The sequence below is a fragment of the Onychomys torridus genome, chromosome 1 (assembly GCF_903995425.1).
Source record: "Onychomys torridus chromosome 1, mOncTor1.1, whole genome shotgun sequence".
Classification (NCBI taxonomy): domain Eukaryota; kingdom Metazoa; phylum Chordata; class Mammalia; order Rodentia; family Cricetidae; genus Onychomys; species Onychomys torridus.
Genome location: NC_050443.1, coordinates 119,394,086 through 119,416,162, shown reverse-complemented (window position 1 = coordinate 119,416,162; position 22,077 = coordinate 119,394,086). Strand labels below are relative to the sequence as shown.

The following is a 22,077-nucleotide window of genomic DNA, read 5'->3' as shown; positions in this document are numbered from 1 at the left end:
AAGATTTTTATGTGTCAGCTACATATATGGTCTCAGGTCATACCCCACGATGCTCTGTAGTCAACTTGATTACTAACACCTGTTACAGAAACAGAACCTGAATTACTAAGGATTGTGGTGATATTGTGTTCCCCAAAATATTTTGCACCCTAATAAACTTATATGGGGGTCAGAGAACAGAACAGCCACTAGATATAGAGGCCAGAAAATAGTGGCACACACGCCTTTAATCCTATCACTTTGGAGGCAGGGATCCATCCGGATCACTGTGAGTTCAAAGCTACACTGGAAACAGCCAGGCATAGTGACTCACACTTTTAATCCCAGGAAGTGATGGCAGAAAGCAGAAAGGTAGTTAAGGCGTGAGGATGAGGAGCTAGAGGATGATTAAGCTTTTAGGCTTTTGAGCAACAGTTCAGCTGAGATCCATTTGGATGAGGACTCAGAGGCTTCCAGTCTGAGGAAACAGGATCAGCTGAGGAACTGGTAAGGTGAGGTGGCTGTAGTTTGTTCTGCTTCTCTGATCTTCCAGCATTCACCCCAATATCTGGCTTCAGGTTGATTTTATTAATAAGAACTTTAAAGATTCTTGCTACAGAGGATCTTGTGTCTCAGTTGCTACAACAGCCTCACTCGGCACAGGAGACAAGACTGGCTTAACACCTTTGCTGACCACTGCCCCTGCCTCTTGCCATCTTAGCCAGCATCCAACACCAAGCTGCCAAGCCCCAGACAGCTGGACTTCATTGAAGAGGCAAGCTTGGATCTTGCCGTGGTAAGCAGACAGAGGGTACTCCCAGAAAAGCCGCAGTTCTCAGACCTTCTGGATTCCTAAAAGAGACCCTGGACCCAGTCACACAGGGACGAAGCAGCATGTCCTGGGCCTAGGCCCAGACAGCCAAGCCTCTGTCACACAGCTGTCTCTGCAGGCCCTCCCCTGAAACATGAAAGAGGCAAGCTCCAAGATGGCAAGTGGGTCCCCCACCTGCACCTTCAAAGGCTTGAGAAGGCTAGGAACAGACAGACCTGGCCACACATTCCCTTACCTGAGTTCCCTGAAAGGAAGTAGCTCAGCACAAGGTGTGAAGGCTGAGATAAGAAGCAATAGAGGGGCTGGTCAAGTCAGTAGGCTCCACTGCGCAGGCACATCCAGGACAGGTTACTAGAGGCCACTGCTCCCCTGCCCCCATCTATCAGGCAGGTCATTACCTTTCAAGAGTTCAGCCATTCTGGGGTGATTCCTCCCTTCTCCCCTCAAAACTTGGTTCAATTCTCACACTCATAGAGACCACTGTCCTCACCACCCTGGTCATACTCTGTGACCATTTCTGTTGTGAGCATCTCAAGGATGGCAATCTACGTGTAGTTCTCATAGGCCCCCCTCACAACATATGTACACAATAGCTTCTGGATTGGAGCAGGGGGTACAAAGTATGGATGGGTGGATTGATATATGAATGAATGGATGGTGGTGGGTGGGGGGTGGGTAGATGGCTGAATGAGTAAATAGTAGGCAGATAGGTGAGTGGGTAGAATGCATAGATGATAGATAGATAGATAGATAGATAGATAGATAGATAGATAGATAGATGGATGAATGGACAGACAGGCAGATGGGATGGATGAGTGGGTGGGTAGGTGGGTGGGTATATAAACTTTTTTATGTCTTAAATTGGAAGGGATTTTGATTGAGGTTGCATTGAACACAAAGATCAGTTTGGAAGAATCAACACCCAGAAAGGTCAGTTTTCTAGCCTGTGACTCTGCATGTGTTTCTGTTTAGGTCTTGGGTTCTCTCAGCAATATTACGGTATTACATCTTGTCAGATTTTTCCCTCAGTAGTTCATATTTTTGGTAATTTTGTGATGGGTATTTTTTTTATTCCTGTATCAAATTGCTTGGTGCTAATATATAGAGACAGTCAATTTTTATTGACATGGAAAACATGTAACATAACATTTCCCATCTTAGCTCTTTTTAAATACACACCTTAGTGGTATTGAATATCCTTACCACAATGTGTGGCTGTCACCACCACTCACCTTGAGGACTCTTGTTATTGTGAAAAAACTAAATTCTACTCTGGAGAAATGGCTCAGCAGTTAGAGCATGAGCTATTTGTGCAGAGGATCTGAGTTGGGTTCCCAGCACCCAGCACCCACAGCAGGTGACTCACAGTCACCAATAACTCCAGCCCGGGGGGGATGTGACACCCTCTTCTGGCCTCTATGGGCACTCACATATGTACATATCCTAACACAGACCCACACATACACATAAATAAAAATAAAATATCTTGCTGGGAGGTGGTAGCACACACCTTTAATCCCAGCACTCAGGAGCCAGAGGCAGGCAGAGCTCTGTGCTTGAGGCCAGCATGGTCTACAGAGTGATTCCAGGACAGCCAGAGCTATTTAGAGGAACTCTATAGTCAGACTTTCCTTTGGGCCACCAGCTCACAAATAACAACAACACAGAGACTTATTAATTATGAAAGCTCAGCCTTAGCTTAGGCTTATTTCTAACTAGCTCTTATAACTTCAAACAGCTCATATTTTTTAATCTATTTTCTTTCTCGTGGCTCGGTTACCGTTACTCTGTCCTGCCCATCCTGCTTCCTTCACGTCTGGCTGGTGACTTTGTCTTTCTTCCTCCCCAAGTCCTCTCTGTCCCCAGAAGTCCAGCCTAACCTCTTCCTGCCTAACTAATGGCCATTCAGCTCTTTACTAAGCCAATCACAGTAACACATCTTCACACAATGTAAAGGAATATTCTGAAACAAAACTGTCTCAAAAAAAAAAAAACAGAAAAAAGTAAATTACCTTTTTAAAAGAAAAACTTCCATCAAATTCTATCCCACACAGGCTCCACACATCCCCTCCTAGCAACCCCAAGCAATCATCCTATCCTTACAGCATCCTCTCTCTTGAGAACTCCAGGGATTCCTGTAAGTGGGGTCATGCGTGCAATGTCTAATTGTCCTTCCAGCTTACTTCACTGTCTATAGTGGCCTTAGCAGTCACCCAGTCTGTGACACACGTCAGAACTGCCCCCCTTTGCAGGGCTAGCTAACACTCCATTGTATACATAAGTCACATCTTTCTTATCCGTTCACCGTTGATGGGTACTTGGGTTGTCCCTTGTGCTGTTTTCAACATCAGTATACAAATATCTCAAGACTTTGCTTTGGATTCTTCTGTTTCTAACCAAAAAACCCAATTTCCATATTTTAGAGGGATTCTAGGCTTCACTTTTGAAGGACCACCATACTCTTGTCATTTTATACTCTCACCAAAGCATACAACAGTTTCAATTTCTTCTTTTCTTTCTTTCTTCCTATTTTTGTTTGTTTATTTGTTTGTTTGCCCTGGCTATCCTGGAACTCAATTTGTAGACCAGGCTGGCCTCGAACTCCAAGATCCACCTGCCTCTGCTCCCCAAGCAGTGGTACTAAAGGTGTATGTCACCACTGCCTGGAAGTTTCAATTTTTTAACATCCTCACCAACACTTGCTGTTTTTCAGTGGGTCTTATTTTTTGTTTTTATTTATGTGTGCCTATGTGTCTCTGTGTGTATATGACAGAGGCCAGAAAAGGGTGTCAGATTCCCTGTCACTGGAGACATATGAGGTTGTGAGCCACCATGTGGGTGCTGGGAACTGAACCTGGGTTAAGAGCAAGTGCTCTTAACTGCTGAGCCATCTCTCCAGCCCCCCCCCCATTTTCTTCCTTCCTTCCTTCCTTCCTTCCTTCCTTCCTTTCTTTCTTTCTTTCTTTCTTTTTTTACAACAGGCATCTCAATGTATAGAGTTCATTATAGTTTTTTTAAATTTGTGTTTGTGTGTGACATATGCACGTGTGTACATGTGTGCAGGTATGTACACACATGCATGCACATACAGAAGCAAGAAGTCAACATCAAGCATCTAAACAGTCTCTCTCACTGCGCGTGGAGCTCACCATTTCAGCTAGGCCGGTTGGCAGTAATATCTCCCAGTGCCAGGGTTACAGGCACACACTACCACATCCGGCTTTTACAGGGGTGCTGGGTCCGAGTGCAGATTCTCCAGCATGCACAGTAGGTGCTCACTCTCTGAGTTATCACCCCAGCCCTCACTGTGGTTCCAATTTGTGCTTTTCTGGTGACAAATAGTGCTGGGGATATGTCCTGTACTTCTTGGCCATGGACATTTCCTCTTCATGTAATTCCCAGACAGTTCACTGTGGAAATGTCTGTTCAAGCTCTTTGCCCATGTTCAAGAATCAGTGTTTGTGTATTGACCTTAGGATTCCCGCATCCATGATGATATCACCTACTCATTCTAATGGCTTTTTCCAAACTTCTGTTGTTCAAGATGGATAATCATATCATCTGTAAGTAGTAACGGCTTCACATCCTTTCCAATCAGTTATTTGTATTTATTTCCCTCCAAGGGTGTCCTGGCTATGATTTCCTGCACTGTGTTGATGAGAGGTGAGGAAAGCCGATATCCTGGCCTTGTTGGATTTCAGGGAAACCACTCAGTCTCCTAACGTGACAGCAGCTCTGGCCTTGCTGATAGCCCTTACCTGAATAAGGAAGTTATCTTCTATTTTTAGCTCTTGCAATTGTTTACCAGGAATGTGCATTGGGTTTCTTCAAGAGTACCTGTCTGTCTTTATTGAGATGGTTATGTAGCTCTGGACTGTTGTAGGTTGAATGACACTGGTTGTGAGCATTAAGCCATTCTGCCTTCCTGAATAAACTATATCTGATTACGTTTTTAATGTATTTTATTAATTGAATTTGTTTTTAGACCATTTCACACCTTTGCAGTATATGTTGACTGCTCTCACCCTCCTCCCTCATATTTTTAAGTGTTGGATTTAATTTGTCAACATTTAGAACTTTTGCCTCTGTACTCATGGGGGAATAGTGGTCCAGTTTTTTCACCTTAATTCTTTTACATTTTATTTACTTTTATATGTGTGTGTGTGTCCCTTTGTCTGTATGTGCATTATGTGCTTGCAGTACCCATGAAGACCAGAAGAGGGTGTCAGATCCCCCTGGAACTGGAGTTGCAGACAGTTGTAAGCAGTCTTATGTGGGTACTAGGAACAGAACTCTGGTCCTCTGCAAGAGCACAGAGCACTCTTTATCTTTGAACCATCTCTCATCTAGCTCCATTTCTTTTTCCTCCTCCTCTTCCTCTTCTTCTTCTGTTTTTTTGTATTTTGATCAGGATAGCCCTGGCTATCCTGGAACTCACTCTGTAGACCAGGCTAGCCTCAAACTCAAAGATCTGCCTGCCTCCGCCTCTGCCTCTGCTTCCCGAGTGCTGGGATTAAAGGCCACTACCACCTGGCTCAGTCTTTCTTCTTATAACATGTTTGTGTGCTACTTTGAATTGGGGTAATGCTGGCTTCAGAAAAAGAATTGGAAGGGTTCCTTCTTTTTTAAGACTTTGACTTTTGTTTGCTCCCTTCCTCAAATAGTTAGAAGAATTTATCAATGATACTTCTGAGCCTAGAATTCTCCTTGCAGAGAAGTTTTTGTTGTTTTGTTTTGCTTTGCTTTGCTTTTCATCACAATTCAATTCCTTTAGAATCTGGCTTTATTCTGGCTCTTTGACACATTGTGTGCACTTTGATACATTTGTGCACTTTGATACATTTGTGCACTTTGACACATTGTGTGCACTTTGATACATTGTGTGCACTTTGATACATTGTGTGCACTTTGATACATTGTGTGCACTTTGATACATTGTGTGCACTTTGAAACATTGTGTCTTCCCAGTACTTGACCCTTCCGCTGTTCCTGTTATCCTTTAGTGTCCTTCAGCGACTGTAGTCTGTAGTAATGTCGCCATCCCTTTATCTTCTCCCTTCTCCTAGCAGTCTGGTTAGAGGCTTATCAGTTTTGTTAATCTGTTTAAAGAACTTGATTTAGGTTTCACAGATTTTTCTGTTTTGTTTTGTCAGTTTATCAAGGATTTATCCTTTTCTGATACTTTGGAGTAACGTGATATTGTTTTCCTTTCCTGGTTTTTAAGGTAGGCGGCCACTGGAAACATCTCTCCTGTTCTAATGCCACAGTTAGTGCTGGTAGGTTTCCCCCAAATACTGTTTGTCTGGCATCCCACAAGTCACCACACTACACACAAATTCATGCACACACTGAGTTTCTCTCTTGTCTGTTCTCTGGCCTCTCTAACATTGGTACCTTGGCCCAGCCTTGAGAACCCACCCAGGGCCCAGGGCTTTCCCGTCAGTGAAAGAAAACCTCACCAAGCCAGCTGGGCAGCACTCGGGAGGCAAAGCCAGGCGGATCTCTGTGAGTTTGAGGCCAGCCTGGGCTACAGAGTGAGTTCCAGGACAGTCACCAAAACTACACAGAGAAACCCTGTCTCAAAAATAAACAAACAAAAAAACAAAAAACAAAAAACAAAAAAGAAAGAAAGAAAGAAAGAAAGAAACCCTCACCAAAGGAAGCCAGTGAATAAACTGACTGCCCAAGGACTGAAGAGCAAAACAGTCTCTGAGGTCCCGGCAAGATGAGCAGCAGGAAGCAACGTCTACCCCCAGGTCCTAGAAAACAAAATGGAAACCGGGGCTGCTGGAATTTAGGAACAAAAGGCCCTCAAGGAGGGGCCTCTAGGAGAGTTTAGCAGAACCAATTCAGGCAGTTTCAAAAGAAGCTTCCTTTCATATCTAGAGGGACTTTGAAAGAAGTCAAAAAACAAAATTCCTCCCTTCCCACCACTCAACACTGCCTTCCAGGATGCCATGTGGCAGGGAGACTGGAAATTTGTAAAGTCCTAGCCATGTACACCAGTCTGCTACCACTGCCTAACAGTTATCTGAAACCAATGGTTTCAGACATTTAGCCATAAGTACTTGAAAAATAGATGGACAGAAGTGTATGTGTGCTATGTGCACACATACATATGTACAGGTGTTTTCTAGACATATCTTGAAACCAGATTGTCCTCCTGGAAGAGGAATCAGAGCTCTTTGGAGATGCAGTTGGGTCTCTGGGAAAGGAAATGACAACTCTGGAGCATTTCATGGTGCCAGAAAATGAGAACATCCTCAAAATTGGATGGAGTATGTCAAAGGAACACTGGACCGAGAGGAAGGAGCTCCCAATGGTTAAAGATACAATTTGAGCCAAAAAACAAAGTAAGCCCAAAGGATAAAACAAATACATATAAATCCATACTGATAAAAATAATTGCACAAACAATTGAGAAAAGAAATGGCTTTTAATTTTCATGCCAGAAATTAAAGGGGACAGAAACTCATCATTGGTGTTAACAGTAACAGTTGCTCTTGGTGACATCTACTGCAAGACCCTAAAAGCAGTGGGTCATTGTTTGAAGAGAAAGAGATATTCATAGGGATGTAAACATCTTCTCTAAGGTATTAATTAATTGATTGATTACAAAGTAGCAAAATAGTGGTTTATAGGGACTGGAAAGATGGCCCCATACCTTAAGTGCCTGCTGGGCAAGCCTAGAGACCTGAGTTCAGATCCTCAGCATCCACATAAAAGACACACAAGGTCACGAAGATTTGTATCCTCAGCTGGAGGAGGAGATAGGTAGATCCCTGGAGCTCACTGGCCAGCCAGCCTAGCTAATCAGTGAGTTCCAAGTTCAGTGAGATACTATGTCTCAAAAAAATAGGATGGTAGGGCTGGAGAAATGGCTCAGTGGTTAAGCCTCTTGCAGAGGGCCCAGGTTCAGTTCCTAGCACCCAAATCAGGAAGTTCATGACCATCTGTAAGTCTAGCTCCTAAGGATCAGATGCTTCTGGCCTCCAAAGACCCCTGCACTCATGTGTACATAGCCACATATAGACATACACATATACACATCACTAAAATTAATAAAAATAAGCCAGGTGGGCATGGTGGCACACACCTTTAATTCTAGCAATCAGGAAGCAGAGGCAGGAGGATTTCTGTGAGTGCAAGGCCAGCCTGGTCTATATAGCAAGCTCCAGAACATCTAGGAGCTATATAGGCAGACTTTCTCGAAAAAAACAAAACAGAAAATTATTTAAATCTTCAAAAATAAGACAGAGGCTGGGTAGTGATGGCCCATGTCTTTAATCCCAAGCACTCAGGAGACAGAGGCAAGGAGATCTCTGTGAGCTCAAGACCAGCCTAGTCTACAGAGCAAGTTCCAGGACAGTCAGGGCTATACAGTCATGAAAAACCAAAAGATGAAATGAAATAAAATAAAAATAAGATAATGGTTAAGAAAGACACCTGACCTCCACATGCACACATAGCACATGACCAACATACACATACATGCATGCCCCATACATGCATATATCCCTATGAACATATATGCACACCACCCACATTTACACACAAAAAATAAGTAGATAATGGCTTTGCTATGGAGAATCCTGGCAAGTGCCACCTTACCCAAGGGATCAAGGCTAATACCCCGGCAATGCAGTGACAATGTCATGTCATACACTCTAACACAGGACCCTGAGATGAGCACATGACTCCCACACACTCTTGTAAAAAGTTGCACAACTACATCTTCTTTTTTATTTTTTTTACTTTTATTTTATTTGCTGGGAGTATGGGTGTATGCCACTGTAGGTGTACAGGGGTCGGAGGACAACTTGTGGGAATCCATGCTTGAAGTGATAACCTGCAAAGTCTGGTCAATTATTTATTAAGGGATGCAATGGGAATAACACACAAATACAGAATGAAACAGTGTCACAGCCTCCTTGTCTGCCAGGGAAAGATGGGGAAAGCTCCATCCCGGCTCACTGAAATGTAGAGTCAGGAAAACCTCCATAACCCAGAGAGAGTGTGTGACCCTCCTCTTCAGTTCTTATCTGGCCACTTACTCAGAGAAGACCACACCTCATAGGGCTAGTCACCCCAATACCACTGGCAAAACAACTCGAATTCCCACAACACATTCTCTCCTAGTACATAGTTTGCAAGGATCACGTTCAAGCCATCAGGCTTGGCAATAAGTGCCCATACCCTCTGAGTCACCTCCCTGGCCCACAATTCCAGTTTCAATCATGAGCAAACATGTAACAAGTTCAGATGGAGGGACAGTCTCCACGTACCTGGTCAGCACTTTCTGTGGATGTCAAGATCAGAAAAAAAGAGGGTAAGGACAGGAAGGGACAAATGAGGCAGGAATGTTCGTGCAGCCCATGCTTTGGTGGGACAGAGGACCCCTTGGTGAAGCTTCTCAGCTCACCTGGTCACCTAGTGTCCCTGACAGATGGCGCCCACAGAGCCTAAGGACAAGGCAGGCCTAGCAGCGTAGAGACCCTGCACTGTCAACTTGGGATACTTATATCAGGCTTCCCAGAAGGTGGCCAGCCACCTGGTCCTCTGCATCATGGAGAGGTAGCAATAGGTTCCCATCAGTATATTGGACATGAGGTTGCTTCTCCTGCCCACAGAGCTGTACAGCACTGTACATGTGGACCCAACAGCATCTCATTCATCATCTGCCCAACATAGCTCCTACCAAAGACTTCCTCTCACAAGCAGAGGAGTGTGGGAAGGGCTTTGTCTGCAAGTCACCACCCTCCTGCTACCAGATCCATCGCCTAGGAGCAGCTGATTTGATATGAAGGGAGAGCAGACCACTAAAGAACAGCTATGGGACTGGTGGGAGCCCTAAAAGGCTGGGATGCTGTCCCACAAAGTGTGTTGGGTGTCTCAGGTCAAACTGGATGTCTCCATGGTTATGACACACAGGTCTGGGGGTCAAGGGCTGGGATCACAGCAGCCCCCTTGCCACCTGCTCACAGAATGCTGCTGCCCACTCACTGCAGTGAGGACTACTCACCTCCTAGAGGGTCATTCACTCAGGCAATGTGGAAATAGAAGGCACGGCTGCTGCTGAATTTACAAGAAGCATGTAAAGCCTCCATGTGGGCTATGGTGTGAGGCCTCACCATCCTGGCTACCCAGCGGAACCTGGTGGCTGCACCAAACAGCAGGAAGAGTCCTGGAAGGATCCAGCTAGGCCCAGAACTAGACCAAAGGGGCTGCAAACCCCAAACAGTACGAGACACATTTTGCAGACTTCCTTTTTAAATAGAGTATCTTTTATTTACTCTTAAACAATTCCATACATATAAACAATGTATTGTATCATATCCACCCCAAACTCCCCTCCTGTTTGCTCAGGTACCCCAGATGAGAGATGCAGGGAGCAAAGCTGTCAGTAGACTGGCCCTATGGCTGTAGATTGTAAGGAAGGAAGCTACGGTCCATTTTCAGTGTGAGATGCACTTAGACCTCAGCAGAGAAGCACAGATGAGCAGAAGGCACTACCCCCTCTCCCCCGCTTCCTCCCCTGCCTGAAGCGGGAGCCTGCATGTCTAGACATTCTCAGTTCATCCTAGAGTTGAAAAGTCACAGGCAGCCGGGTGTGGTGACACACACCTTTAATCACATAGCTCAGAGGCTGGTGAATCTCAAAGCCAGCCTGGTCTACATAGTGATTTCCAGGACAGCCAGAGCTACATAGTCAGACCCTCTCAAAAAAGATAGAAACAGAGAGGAGGGGAGGGGAGGGGAGGAGAGGGGAGGGGGGAAAAAGAAAAAAAGGAAAGAGGAAAAGAAAAAGTCACAGGCAGTCTGCTATGAGGAGGGACTCTTGAGTCCCAGGACATACACTAGATAAGGCTTTGTGTCCTGAACTAACAGGGCGAAGATCTGAGGAGGGGGCAACATTGGACACTGGGAAGACTGTGCCTCCCTGAAGAACTCAGCCAGTGAGGGATTCAGGGTGCAGAGAAGTGTGATAAGAATTTTAAAACTTCTGTTTTAAAATTTTCTGTTTGTGCCAGCCCCAGTGTGCCAGCCATTTTTGCCTTTTCTCTAAGCTGATGTGCAACTCTACAAAACAGAAAAATAAAATGTTCCACTCTTGCTCTGAATCCCCAGGACTCTTATTGTGAAGTGAGGGTCGTTGTTTCTCACAAAGTGAACTCAAGAGTTAGCCAAGGGGAAGCTGGAGGACCCTCAAGGAAGGAGCCCAGAACGTCACTGAAAATGCTGTTTTTTGTTTCTCAGGTCTTCCCCAACACTCGAGGACAACTGTGTGTTGTCAGAGCTCTTGAAGCCCAGGCCTAGCTCTGGACACCTCACACCACTGTAGCCCAGGGAACATGGCAGTCTATGGAGCTCAGCGCAGGCTCTCATTGCTGAACTAACTAACCAGCGGCCCATCCCTGGATGTCACCCCTTTCTGCAGTGCACCCTGGGAGAAGGTAATGCTTACACAGCCTCCCTAGCTTTTACAATAGCTAGTGGCACTTACCCAAAAACCAAAGCACATCCCCAAGTTCATAAGATTTGATCAAGAAAATACAAAGTAAAATAAGCCCCTCAATTTGCAGTGGCTTTTTTTTTTAAGATGGGGTATCTTACCCTGTAGCTTAGGCTAGCTTTAACTCACTACATGGCCCAGGTTGGTCTCAAACTCATAACAATTCTCCTGCTTCAGACTCCCAAGTGCTGGGCTTGCAGGCATGTATTGCCATGCCTAGATGCAATGACTTCAAAGAAGGATGTTTTTAGAGTGTTCCCTGGGGGTACAAGGAAGCCTGGTCTCTGTCACACAGTGATGAACCCAAGCACTGTGGAGTGGGGGAGTGCCCAGTGTCTCTCTAAGGATGTCACATTAGGAAGTGAGCAACCAGAAGTGGCCTGAAGCCTTTCCAATCTGCCGCTGCCCAGCTGTCCAGCCATCCAGTCAAAGGCCCTGGATGAATGAAGGGCCATGCAGCTGTGCCATGGAATATTCCAGAGCCATTAAAATCATGCTCCCATGCATTTGCTGTTGGGAGGAAAAGGCTATAAAGCAATCTAAGGCAATAATCAGCATGGCTTCCACGCTAGCAGAGAAAAGATTCGCAAACACAAGTCATCTCTACCACCAAGGCAGGTGTATGCATCATTAGCCACTATGCAGGACAACTGTACTTCCCCAGAACAAAGCCATATTACCCAGTTGATCTGCAGCAGCACCAGAACTCAATCCCACTAGACCAGAACAACATCACCACCAGAGGGGACTCCAGTTTGCTGGCTTGAAACCTCAGTGCAGGATGGCAAGATGCAGCATCCTTCTTAACACTTTCCTGTACTCCACAGGTTTCTCTGGTGAATTCTAGATCCTGTAGACTCAGAAAGTTGCATATAAAGAGCATCGGGGTGCAGAGCAATCCCTAAATTGGCAGAGAAGGCAACTTCCTTCTTCTGCCTGTCCTGCATTGTCCAGCTCTTACAATGAGCACCCATAGCTTTCTCTGTAACATAGTGCTGCACCTTGCAACTCTATTTACTCCTGTTCTATGGGTTAACCGTCCCCCCCCCACCCCCCCCCCAGCATCACAGCTGTAGACAGGGCACCACAGGCGTCACTCACAAAGGAAGATGGGAAGGGCCAGCCATAAACTCCTGAATCTCACACCTTGGTCCTACTTAATAAAATTAAATAGTACAATAAAAGAAGAAGGCCATGAAGATGGAAAATGCCTGCTTGAAGGCCCAGCACGGCTGCCACATCCCGGCCAGCCTCATGGCACAGGGTCCAGAAGTCCTGCTTCCTGGGTCCTGGATCCAGCATGAAACTGAAATTGAAGTGAAATTGTGAGACCTCACCCTAAATCCCTGCCAGAATGCCAGGTTGTGTTCAGGACTTGATTCAGAGACATGGGGCCCATAGAACCCCTGAGCCCTGGAGAGCTCACAGCAGGCTTTGAGTACTCTTCTAAGGATAAAAATGTAGGTCCCCATGCCTCAGACATGATGGCGTCCAGGGACATGACTCCCTACAAGAATAAAATAGGTGACAAGTGGGTGCAGAAACCTGAGGTGCAGGCTTCCAGTTGAGATAGCAATTGAGGCCTCATCTGCAAACCACCTTTGGGGTCTAGGGCATCTCGGCCAAGCCCCAGGGACCCTCCAAGGGTAAACTCCAATCTAGAAGGCCACAGGTCACACTCTGTAAAACCAGCCATTGGGAATCTGAGGCCAACCTGGGCTACATAGTGAGTTCCAGGTCTGCTTAGGCTACAATGATACCTAATAAAAGAAAGGAAAGAGAGAGACAGAGACAGAGAGAGACAGAGAGACAGAGACAGAGAAACAGAGACAGAGAGAGAGAAGGATGGGGTACCAGGGACTGGGGTCAGTATTTAATAGAGAGTGAGTTTCAGCCTGGGAAGGTAGAAGATGGTGGAGGTAGCTATATGACATTGTGAGTGTGCTTCTTGCCACTGAAGTATGCACTTCACAATGATAAACAACAACAACAAAAAAAAATTTTTAAGATTTTTTCTTTGTTTTGTTTTGTTTTTGTTTTTCGAGACAAGGTTTACCTGTGTAGCTTTGCGCCTTTCCTGGATCTCACTTCGTAGCCCAGGCTGGCCTCAAACTCACAGAGATCTGCCTGCCTCTGCCTCCAGAGTGCTGGAATTAAAGTCATGTGCCACCACTGCCCATCAAGATTTATTTACTTACTATGTATACAGCATGTATGACTGCAGGCCAGAAGGGGGCACCAGATCTCGTTACAGATGGTTGTGAGCCACCATGTGGTTGCTGGGAACTGAACTCAGGACCTCCGGAAGAGCAGTCAGTGCTCTTAACCTCTGAGCCATCTCTCCAGGCACCCCCCCAAAAAAAATATTTGTTTTTTTAAGACAAGGTCAAACTATGTATCACTGCTGGCCTCTTTCTCACAGTCTTTATGTCTTAGTGTCCCTGCTGGGACTATAGGTATAAGTCACCATATCTGCCAAAAGCTAAAATTTTAATATTTAAGTATTTTATTGATGTGTAGGTTTGAATGTGGGTATGCACATGTGTGTGGATACCTGCAGTGGACAGAAAAGGACACCAGATCCCCCAGCGCTAGAGATTATGTATTGGCTGTTGTGATCCACCCAAAGTGGGTGCTAGGAACTAAACTTGGGTCCTCTGTAAGAGCAGTATATGCTCTTAAACACTGAGCCTTTTCTCCAAGCTACAAAATAAAAAATTTGAAAGAGAGAAAGACCATTTTAAATAACAAATAAATACATAAAATGCAAAGCAGGGAGGGGGGAATGCAAAGCAGCCAGCCATCCCCTGAGATCCACGGAGAAGAATCCAGGAGGGCAGTTCTGTCGCAGAGGCACTATAAGGCCTTACTGTCCCTAAGAAAGCATGAACTGATAGCCACTAAGCCCATCACTTGTCTTCACTTGATCCACTGGGAGAGAGATTTCTGCCAAGAGGCAGGATATGCACAATCCCCTACTACAGCAAGAGGCTCTTCCAGCCAACCTAGTCCCATGAGCACCAGGCCACTGAACATGGTACTCACACTCCAGGGCCCAAAGTAGAATACAAAATAACTTAATGGCATTGGTTGAGTCACCAAAACACCCCACCTTCCTCTGTCCTGTCCCTATAACCATGGGAGGTCAAGGAATCTGCTTTATGGGAACACACAGGGGCAGTGCAGATATCAGGCCAGCAGTTTCTCATCTTACTTTGAAAATAATTTGGTTTTCAAGACCTCCCCTGAGGGCTGATAGACTCCCACAGAGAACTGTGGGGACAGCATATCACTCAGGAAGATAATCAGTGTCACCAGGTGAACATCTGTCCTTAAGTGGAAACTCAACCCAGTTGCAGCCAGGAGGGAGCCAGAAAAAAAAAAACAACTGTAATTTCCCCCCACACTGGCCCCCTTTCAAAATTGAAGCCGGAAAGAGTGGCCCTGGTGGCCACCCTGTACTTCATCCAAGCTAAGCCAGCCATAGGAGAGACATGCCCAAGATGAGCCAAGATGAGCCACTGGCCCCTGGTCCACCTTAGAGATCTTCCCTTTTTGATCTCTGGACTTCAGCCTTCCTGCCAGTCACTGGCAGCTTCTCCAGGCTGGTCCCCACATCTAGAGGGAGAAAAGCAAGTGCAGCCCCAGGTTTATGAAGGAGCATGAGGACTGGCATGAAACACCAGCGGCTCCTTCACGGAACAAACAAGGCCGACAGCTGCAGGCTAGGCCGGGAGGAAAGTCCACCAGGAGGGTCAGCTCTCCACACCAGGGCTTCACCCCACCCAGGTTTATGGCCAGGTCCTGTTGCAGGCACAGGTCCAGCACCACCACCCTTCCTCTCTGCTGGCATCTTCCAGGAACCACAGGGCATGGGGCACCAGGACTTGGGAGCTAGGAGGCCTGGCAGGAAAGGGAATGTATTTCTCAGCAGACCTCAGAGCTGGGGCAATGTAGAAGAGAGCGGGACTATAAATTGACCCCCTAACACATGTCCTTCCCATCCCAGGCTGCCTGGATGTCTTCTGGACAGGGCAGGCGTACCAGGGGTGACAAAAGTGGCTAAAGGGGATGGGACCTACTGATGACTGTCCATCAGTCCTGAGGGTATAGTCTGCTGTCCTCTCCACAGGAGAGGGAGAAAGGATGAGTCTGGGCATCACCAGGGCATTTGTTGTTTTGGGTTTTTTTTTGAGACAGGGTCTCTCTATTATGTAGCTCTGGCTGTCCTGGAACTCAGTATGTAGACCAGGCTGGCCTCTAACTCACAGAGATCCACCTGCCTCTGCCTCCTGAGTGCTGGGATTATTAAAGGTGTGCACCACCACACCTGGCTTGCCAGGGGACTTTAGGCAGGGGAGTGAGGACAAGGTTAAGGATCAAGGGTCAGGGTCTGGGGTACAGGGTAGACCTGAGGACTAGAGTCTTGGGGTCAATAAGTTTATGTAGAATGTTTTTAAGGCTGTGAGTTGGGCTGATCTGTGAGAGTAAGGACTTGGGTTCAGGAGTCTGGGGAGATGCTGGAGGCTCGGACATTGGAGATGTAGGACATAAGATTCTGAGAGGTACAGAGCGAGAGCTGGGCAACTAGGTATCCATTCTACACCTGCAGGGCTGTCCCCTACCACTGCCTAAGAAATCTGCCTGTTATCTCCCAGCCCTGAAGGGCAGTGGGTTCAACCCTTAGTCCTTCTCCCTGGACAGGTGCCACTAGCTGCACCCAGCTGTCCACTCCCTTCCCTGGGGGCTACAGGGTCACCAGTGGAGATCAGCTACCCTGAAAATACAACCAGAGCAGGTACTAGGTGTCTAGGTGACATCCAATAGGCACCGGAAGCACTGTTGAGACATTACTGCTGAGCCCATCTCTCTGCCCTGGTAAGGGTACCTGGAAAAGCCAGTTCCTCTATGCCACATGTCAGCTGCAGTAAGGTGGTACAGTTTTTACACTCACTACTACTCACATGGCCTCTGTGACTGGCCAGGGAGGGGAGCAGATACTGCTGGTGGCTTAGAGCCAACAGGACCTCAGTGGCCCTTCAAGGATCTCTCACCCTCAGCAAAAGGGCTTGCCCAGAGTGCTGGCCTAGGGTGAGGGCAGAGGTAACTTGCCACTCTGACACCCATAGATGTACCCTGGGGTTTGAAAAGTATGCTGAGTCCTGAGTTTTCAGTCTTGAATGGGGTACCTGGGAATTTGCATACCTGACGGTAACCCCAGCCTCTCAGAAACCTCTCAATGTCTCTGCTGTAGGCCTGAGGGCCAACAGGAGTACAGTAGTGTTTCCATACCCCTCATGGAGTGGGCCTGTGGGCACAGTTGGTATCTTGAACATTCCCACAAGGGTTGTGATCTGGTCTGTTCAGGGAGATAAGATGGGAGGGGAGCAAACAGACCTGGGTGGAGGCTGTGTTGGGGTGTGGGTAGCAACAACCATGATGTCTTGTGAAGTACCAAAGATGCTAAGGAAGTCCTGACCCTACCTTCAGTCTTCAGGGGGTGGGGGACCAATTGTCTTGGCCAGATCTAAGGCTGTGAAGCACAGGAACTGTACACCAGCTTCCTGAAGGAGCTTCTCCAGTCTCAGCCATGGCCTTTTCTGTAACTGACCAGTAGAGACCCCTGGAGAGCTGACCTGGGTCAGGTTGGCTGGACTCCCTTGCCCTTCTGAGCCCCTAGAAGACCCAGGAGATGAGCCTGCCTAGCTCTAGGGAGGCAGGCAGAGCCAGGTTATGGGGACCAGGGCTTGACAAACTCCTACCCCCCATTTCTTCCCCACCTAATTCAGGTTTTCCTCTCTGAATCCAGTTTCCTTTCCCTACCCAAGCCAGCTCCAGCCAACCTTGAGGCTGAGCCACAGAAGATTGCAGAGTGCCACGACAAGATGCCTCCACCTGCCAGCAGGTGGCACCTGTTGCCCACACAACGTCTCAGAGGAGGGCTGGGCCATAAATGCTGACCAAGGGAAAAACTGTCTTAAGGGTCTCAATCACCTCTGAACACGACAGGCTCCATTGTGGTACACTCTAGAACAGGCCAAACTAGTTAGGATAATAGAAATCTGAAGTATGGGGCTGGCTGGGCAGAGCTGGACAGGCAAGGGGGACACAGACATGTGGGTATATGCAAATTCACAGAGATGCATGGGTAAGAGCTGTGCTATCCAGTTTATACACATTATACCTTGGATTAAGTTGGTGGGTTTTGTTTTGTTTGTGTTTTTTTAATCACGGTGACGAAGTATCTGAGATGAACAATTTAGAGGAAGAAAGATTTGTCTTGGTTTATGGCTTCAGAGGGCTCAGTCCACAGTCACTTGTCCCACATTATGGTGGTAGTACTGTGTGGTGGACAAACTTCTAACCCTCATAGAAACTGGGAAACAGAGAAAATAGGAACCAGAAACCAGGTGTAACCTTCAGAGCTGGCCTCCCATGCTTCCTCCAGCTCCCCCATACTTCCTCCAGCTCCCCCATACTTCCTCCAGCTCCCCCATACTTCCTCCAGCTCCCCATACTTCCTCCAGCTCCCCATATTTCCTCCACCTCCTCCATACTTCCCCCAGCTCCCCATACTTCTTCCAGCTCCCCATATTTCCTCCACCTCCTCCATACTTCCTCCAGCTCCCCATACTTCCTCTAGCTCCCCCTACTTCCTCCACCTCCCCCTGCTTCCTCCACCTCCCCCTGCTTCCTCCAGCTCCCCCAAGTAGTGGGTAGCCATTCCAGCTTTGGCCTGGAAGTTCCAACCCCCACTGAGGCTTCGGTAATGGTCACGCCTACAAGGCGGGGCTGAGAGAGGAGGTTCCAGATGCCAGATGCCAGATGCCGGATGCCAGATGCCAGGAGGCCTCTCTTGGTTCCAGGACCCTGGACACTGGAGGTAGACTGAGCAGAGTTCTCCAGAGAACACCGCCGGACTGCACCATACCTTTCCCAGACCCTGCAACCTACCTATCCCTTCATTTGTAAGTTACGCCACTAAATAAACCTCCCTTTTAACTACGTGGAGTGGCCTTAATTTTGCCAATACCTCCATGCTTCCTCCAGATCCCCCATACTTCCTCCAGCTCCCCAACACTTCCTCTACCTCCCCCATACTTCCTCCAGCTCCCCCATGCTTCCTCCAGCTCCCCCTGCTTCCTCCACCTCCCCCATACTTCCCTCCACTCCCCCATGCTTCCTCCACCTCCCCCTGCTTCCTCCACCTCCCCCATACTTCCCTCCACTCCATGCTTCCTTCAACTCCCCCATGCTTCCTCCACCTCCCCCACACTTTCCCCCACTCTCCCTTACTTCCTCCAGCTCCCCCATGCTTCCTCCACCTCCCCCTGCTTCCTCCACCTCCCCCATACTTCCCTCCACTCCCCCATGCTTCCTCCACCTCCCCCTGCTTCCTCTACCTCCCCCCCTGCTTCCTCCACCTCCCCCCTGCTTCCTCCACCTCCCCCCTGCTTCCTCCACCTCCCCCATGCTTCCTCCACCTCCCTATACTTCCTCCACCTCCCCCTGCTTCCTCCAGTTCCCCCATGCTTCCTCCAGCTACGCTCTATTTCCTAGAGTTTTCCAGCATCTTCCAAATGGCTCCATGAGCCTTGTAGGGAGACACTTTATATTTAAACCATAACACAACTTGATATGAGGAGGAACTATTTGCGTGTGTATGCATGTATATGAGTGTGTACACGTATGCCCACTAAGGGAGGAGCCTATGTGGCCCCTGTATGGGTAAGGTGCATGAGTATGTGAGCACAAGTTCTCATAACCATGAGAATGGCTGCAACTGTCAGTCCGCTCGGAGGTCCTCTTGCAGTGGGAACATGTGCGACAGGTCCCTCTGGCACTGACTCTGTCCTAGTCTGCTTTCTACTGCTGTGACAAACACAATGACCAAAAGCCAGCTGAGGAGGAAAAGGTTTATTTTGGCTTAGAGATTACATGCCATCAGCAGCAGAGCCAGGGCAGGATCTCAAGGCAAGAACCTGGAGGCAGGAACTGAAGCAGAGGCCATGGAGCAACATGCTGACTGGTTTGCTCTTCTTGGTTTACTCAGCTTGTTTCTTACACAACCCAGGATCACCTGCCAGTGGAGGCAACACCCACAGTGGCTGGACTTTCTCACATCAATCATCACACAGGCCAATCTGATGGAGGTATTTTCTCTGTTAAGGTTTCCTCTTCCCTAGTGACCTTAACTTGTGTCAAGTCCCCCTCATTCATAACTCCTCTGGGGTCCACCTTGCTGCCAGCCCTCTAGAAACCAGATGTGCAGTTTCATGTTCTCAGGAACCACAGAGGACAGAGGTCAGAGGTCATCAGCTTTTATTCATCCCACCTTTATCTTTCTGACCCTCAGACCCAGGCTCCAGGTGACCCCACACAGGCACCAGCACATCAGCCAATGGAGGCAGAGGACACACAGGATGAGCCCCAAGGCCTTGGCTCCTCCACGTCCTCCCTGAATGGCCCTGGAAAATCCTTAAAGGCAGTACCAATATTTTTGGTACATACCACCATGACCCTGAACATCACTGGAGTATGAAGCAAAAAGTCCCCTTCGTCATTTCTTTCTTGAGCCTTGGGCATGCTGGGTAAATGTTCTGCCACTGAACCAGCTCCCTGCCCTTCTATTTGTCATTCTTTTATTTTTTTAAAGATTTTATTTATTATTTATTTATTTTTGGTTTTTGTAAGTCCGAGTCTCACTATGTAGTCTTGGCTGGCCTAGAGCTTGCTATGTAGAGCAGGCTGATCTCAAACTCATAGAGATCCGCCTGCCTCTCCTCCTGAGTGCTGAGATTTAAGGTATGCACCACCACATCTGGCCTATTTTTTATGTTTAATTATGTATGTGGATGTGTGTCTATGTGTGAGTATGTGCTCCTGAGTTTGGACCCCTCAGAGGTCAGAAAAGGGTATTGGATCTCCTGGAACTGGGGTCAGTCCCAAACAATTGTGAGCCCCCTGATGTGGGTGCCGGGAACTGAACCTCAATCCTCTGCATATGTGCTCTCAGTCACCAAGCCATCTCTCCAGACCATGTCACTTCTTTAGATTTATTTATTTTTTTGTATTTTACCTGCATGTATGTGAAGCATGAATCCTAACTGGCCTTATAATAAAAGCCCAGAGCCAGATTTTGGGGTGAATGCTGAAAGATCAGAGGAAACAAGCCACAGCCACTTCTCACCTTGCCATCTCCTTAGTTGAAAGAGGAAGGTCCTGTCTCCACAAATCCTCAGACTGAATGCCCAAGTCCTCAGCCCTGTCTCTTCCCACCTTACATGCCTTTCTCCGCCCAGCCGTATCATTTCCTGTCTCAACCTTCCTAGTGCTAGGATTAATGGCATGTGTGCTTCCCAAATACTGGGAGCAAAGGCATGAGATCCCAAAGGCGGGGATTAAAGGTGCGCGCCACCACTGTCTGGCTCTGTTTCTCTTTTAGACTGGATTAGTCTCATGTAGTCCAGGGTAGCGTTGAACTCACAGAGATCCAGATGGATCTCTGCCTCCCAAGTGCTAGAATTAAAGTGTGTGCCACCACTGTCTGGCCTCTATGTCTAAACTAGTGGCTGGCTCTGTACTCTGATCTTCAGGCAAATTTTATTTGTTAGAGTACAAACAAAATATCACCACATGTATGTATATGTACTTTGTGCATGCCTGGCACCCTCCAAGGTCAGAAGTGGGCATTGGATCCCCTAGAACTAGAGTTACAGATTGCTGTCAGCTTCCATGTGGGTGCTGGGAGTAAAACCAGGTCCTCCAGAAGAGCAGTCAGTGCTTTTAACTGCTGAGCCATCTCTCCAGTCCCATCACTTTCCTTTTTTTATTTTCTTTTTAAAAATAATTTATTTATTTTTATTTCATAAACATTCCTGTTTTGCCCACATGTATGTCTGTGTGAAGGTGTCAGATCCCCTGAAAATGGAGTTACAGGCAGTTGTGAACTGCCATGTGGGTTCCAGGAATTGAACCCAGGTCCTCTGAGCCATTGCTCCAGCCCCCTCACCCCATCACTTTTCTATTTTAATTATTTTTCAAATTGAATTTTACAGTGCTGGGGATCAAAGCCAGGGTGTTGTGAGTGCCTGGCAAACACTCTAACTTTCGAGCTACATCTTCAGCTCTGAAAGATTAAAGATTAGACAAAAGAAAAAAATAACCCAGTTAGGTCAATAACAGCTACAGAAAAATGCATATCAAAATGATACAAAAGATGGGTGGAAAGGAAAGGAAACACCCTGTCAGAGTTTACACTATTGTGCGCTGTTAGGGTATCTCTGGAAGATAGACTGTGGTGTGAGATGTGTGCTGGACCCCTAAACTTTAGAGACTAAACTTTAGGCAATAGCTAAAATAATAATAACAGAGTGATAAGCTAAATGTGGTGGTGCACATCTGTAATCCCAGCACCTAAGAGATAGAGCCCAGAGGTTTGGCTAGACAGCAAGTCTGGGGGCACCCTGAGCTACATGAGAGCCACCTTTAAAAAGATACAAGCAAGCTAAGCAGTGATGCCACACGCCTTTAATCCCAGCACTGGAAGCAGAGGCAGGCAGATCTCTGAGTTTGAGACCAGCCTGGTCTACAGAATGAGATCCAGGATAGCCAGGGATACATGGAAAAATCCTGCCTCAAAACACCAAAAACACAAAAATACACACTCCAGAAGAGAGAAAAGGCCCGTGCTCCAGTCCTCATCTCCTGTTCCTGTTTTTGCTCAGTACCACAGGGGAGGAAGGACAGAAGG

General features: G+C 47.2%; 1 protein-coding gene across 1 annotated transcript in view; it reads right to left on the bottom strand.

Moving 5' to 3' along the window:
- Muc2 (mucin 2, oligomeric mucus/gel-forming) overlaps positions 1-1,326 on the bottom strand; it is a 20,963-nt gene extending 19,637 nt beyond the window's left edge. The window contains exon 1 of the mRNA XM_036177774.1: positions 1,278-1,326. Coding sequence (XP_036033667.1) covers positions 1,278-1,326 — 49 coding nt within the window. The remainder of the gene's footprint in view (positions 1-1,277) is intronic.
- Between the last annotated feature and the right edge of the window lie 20,751 nt (positions 1,327-22,077).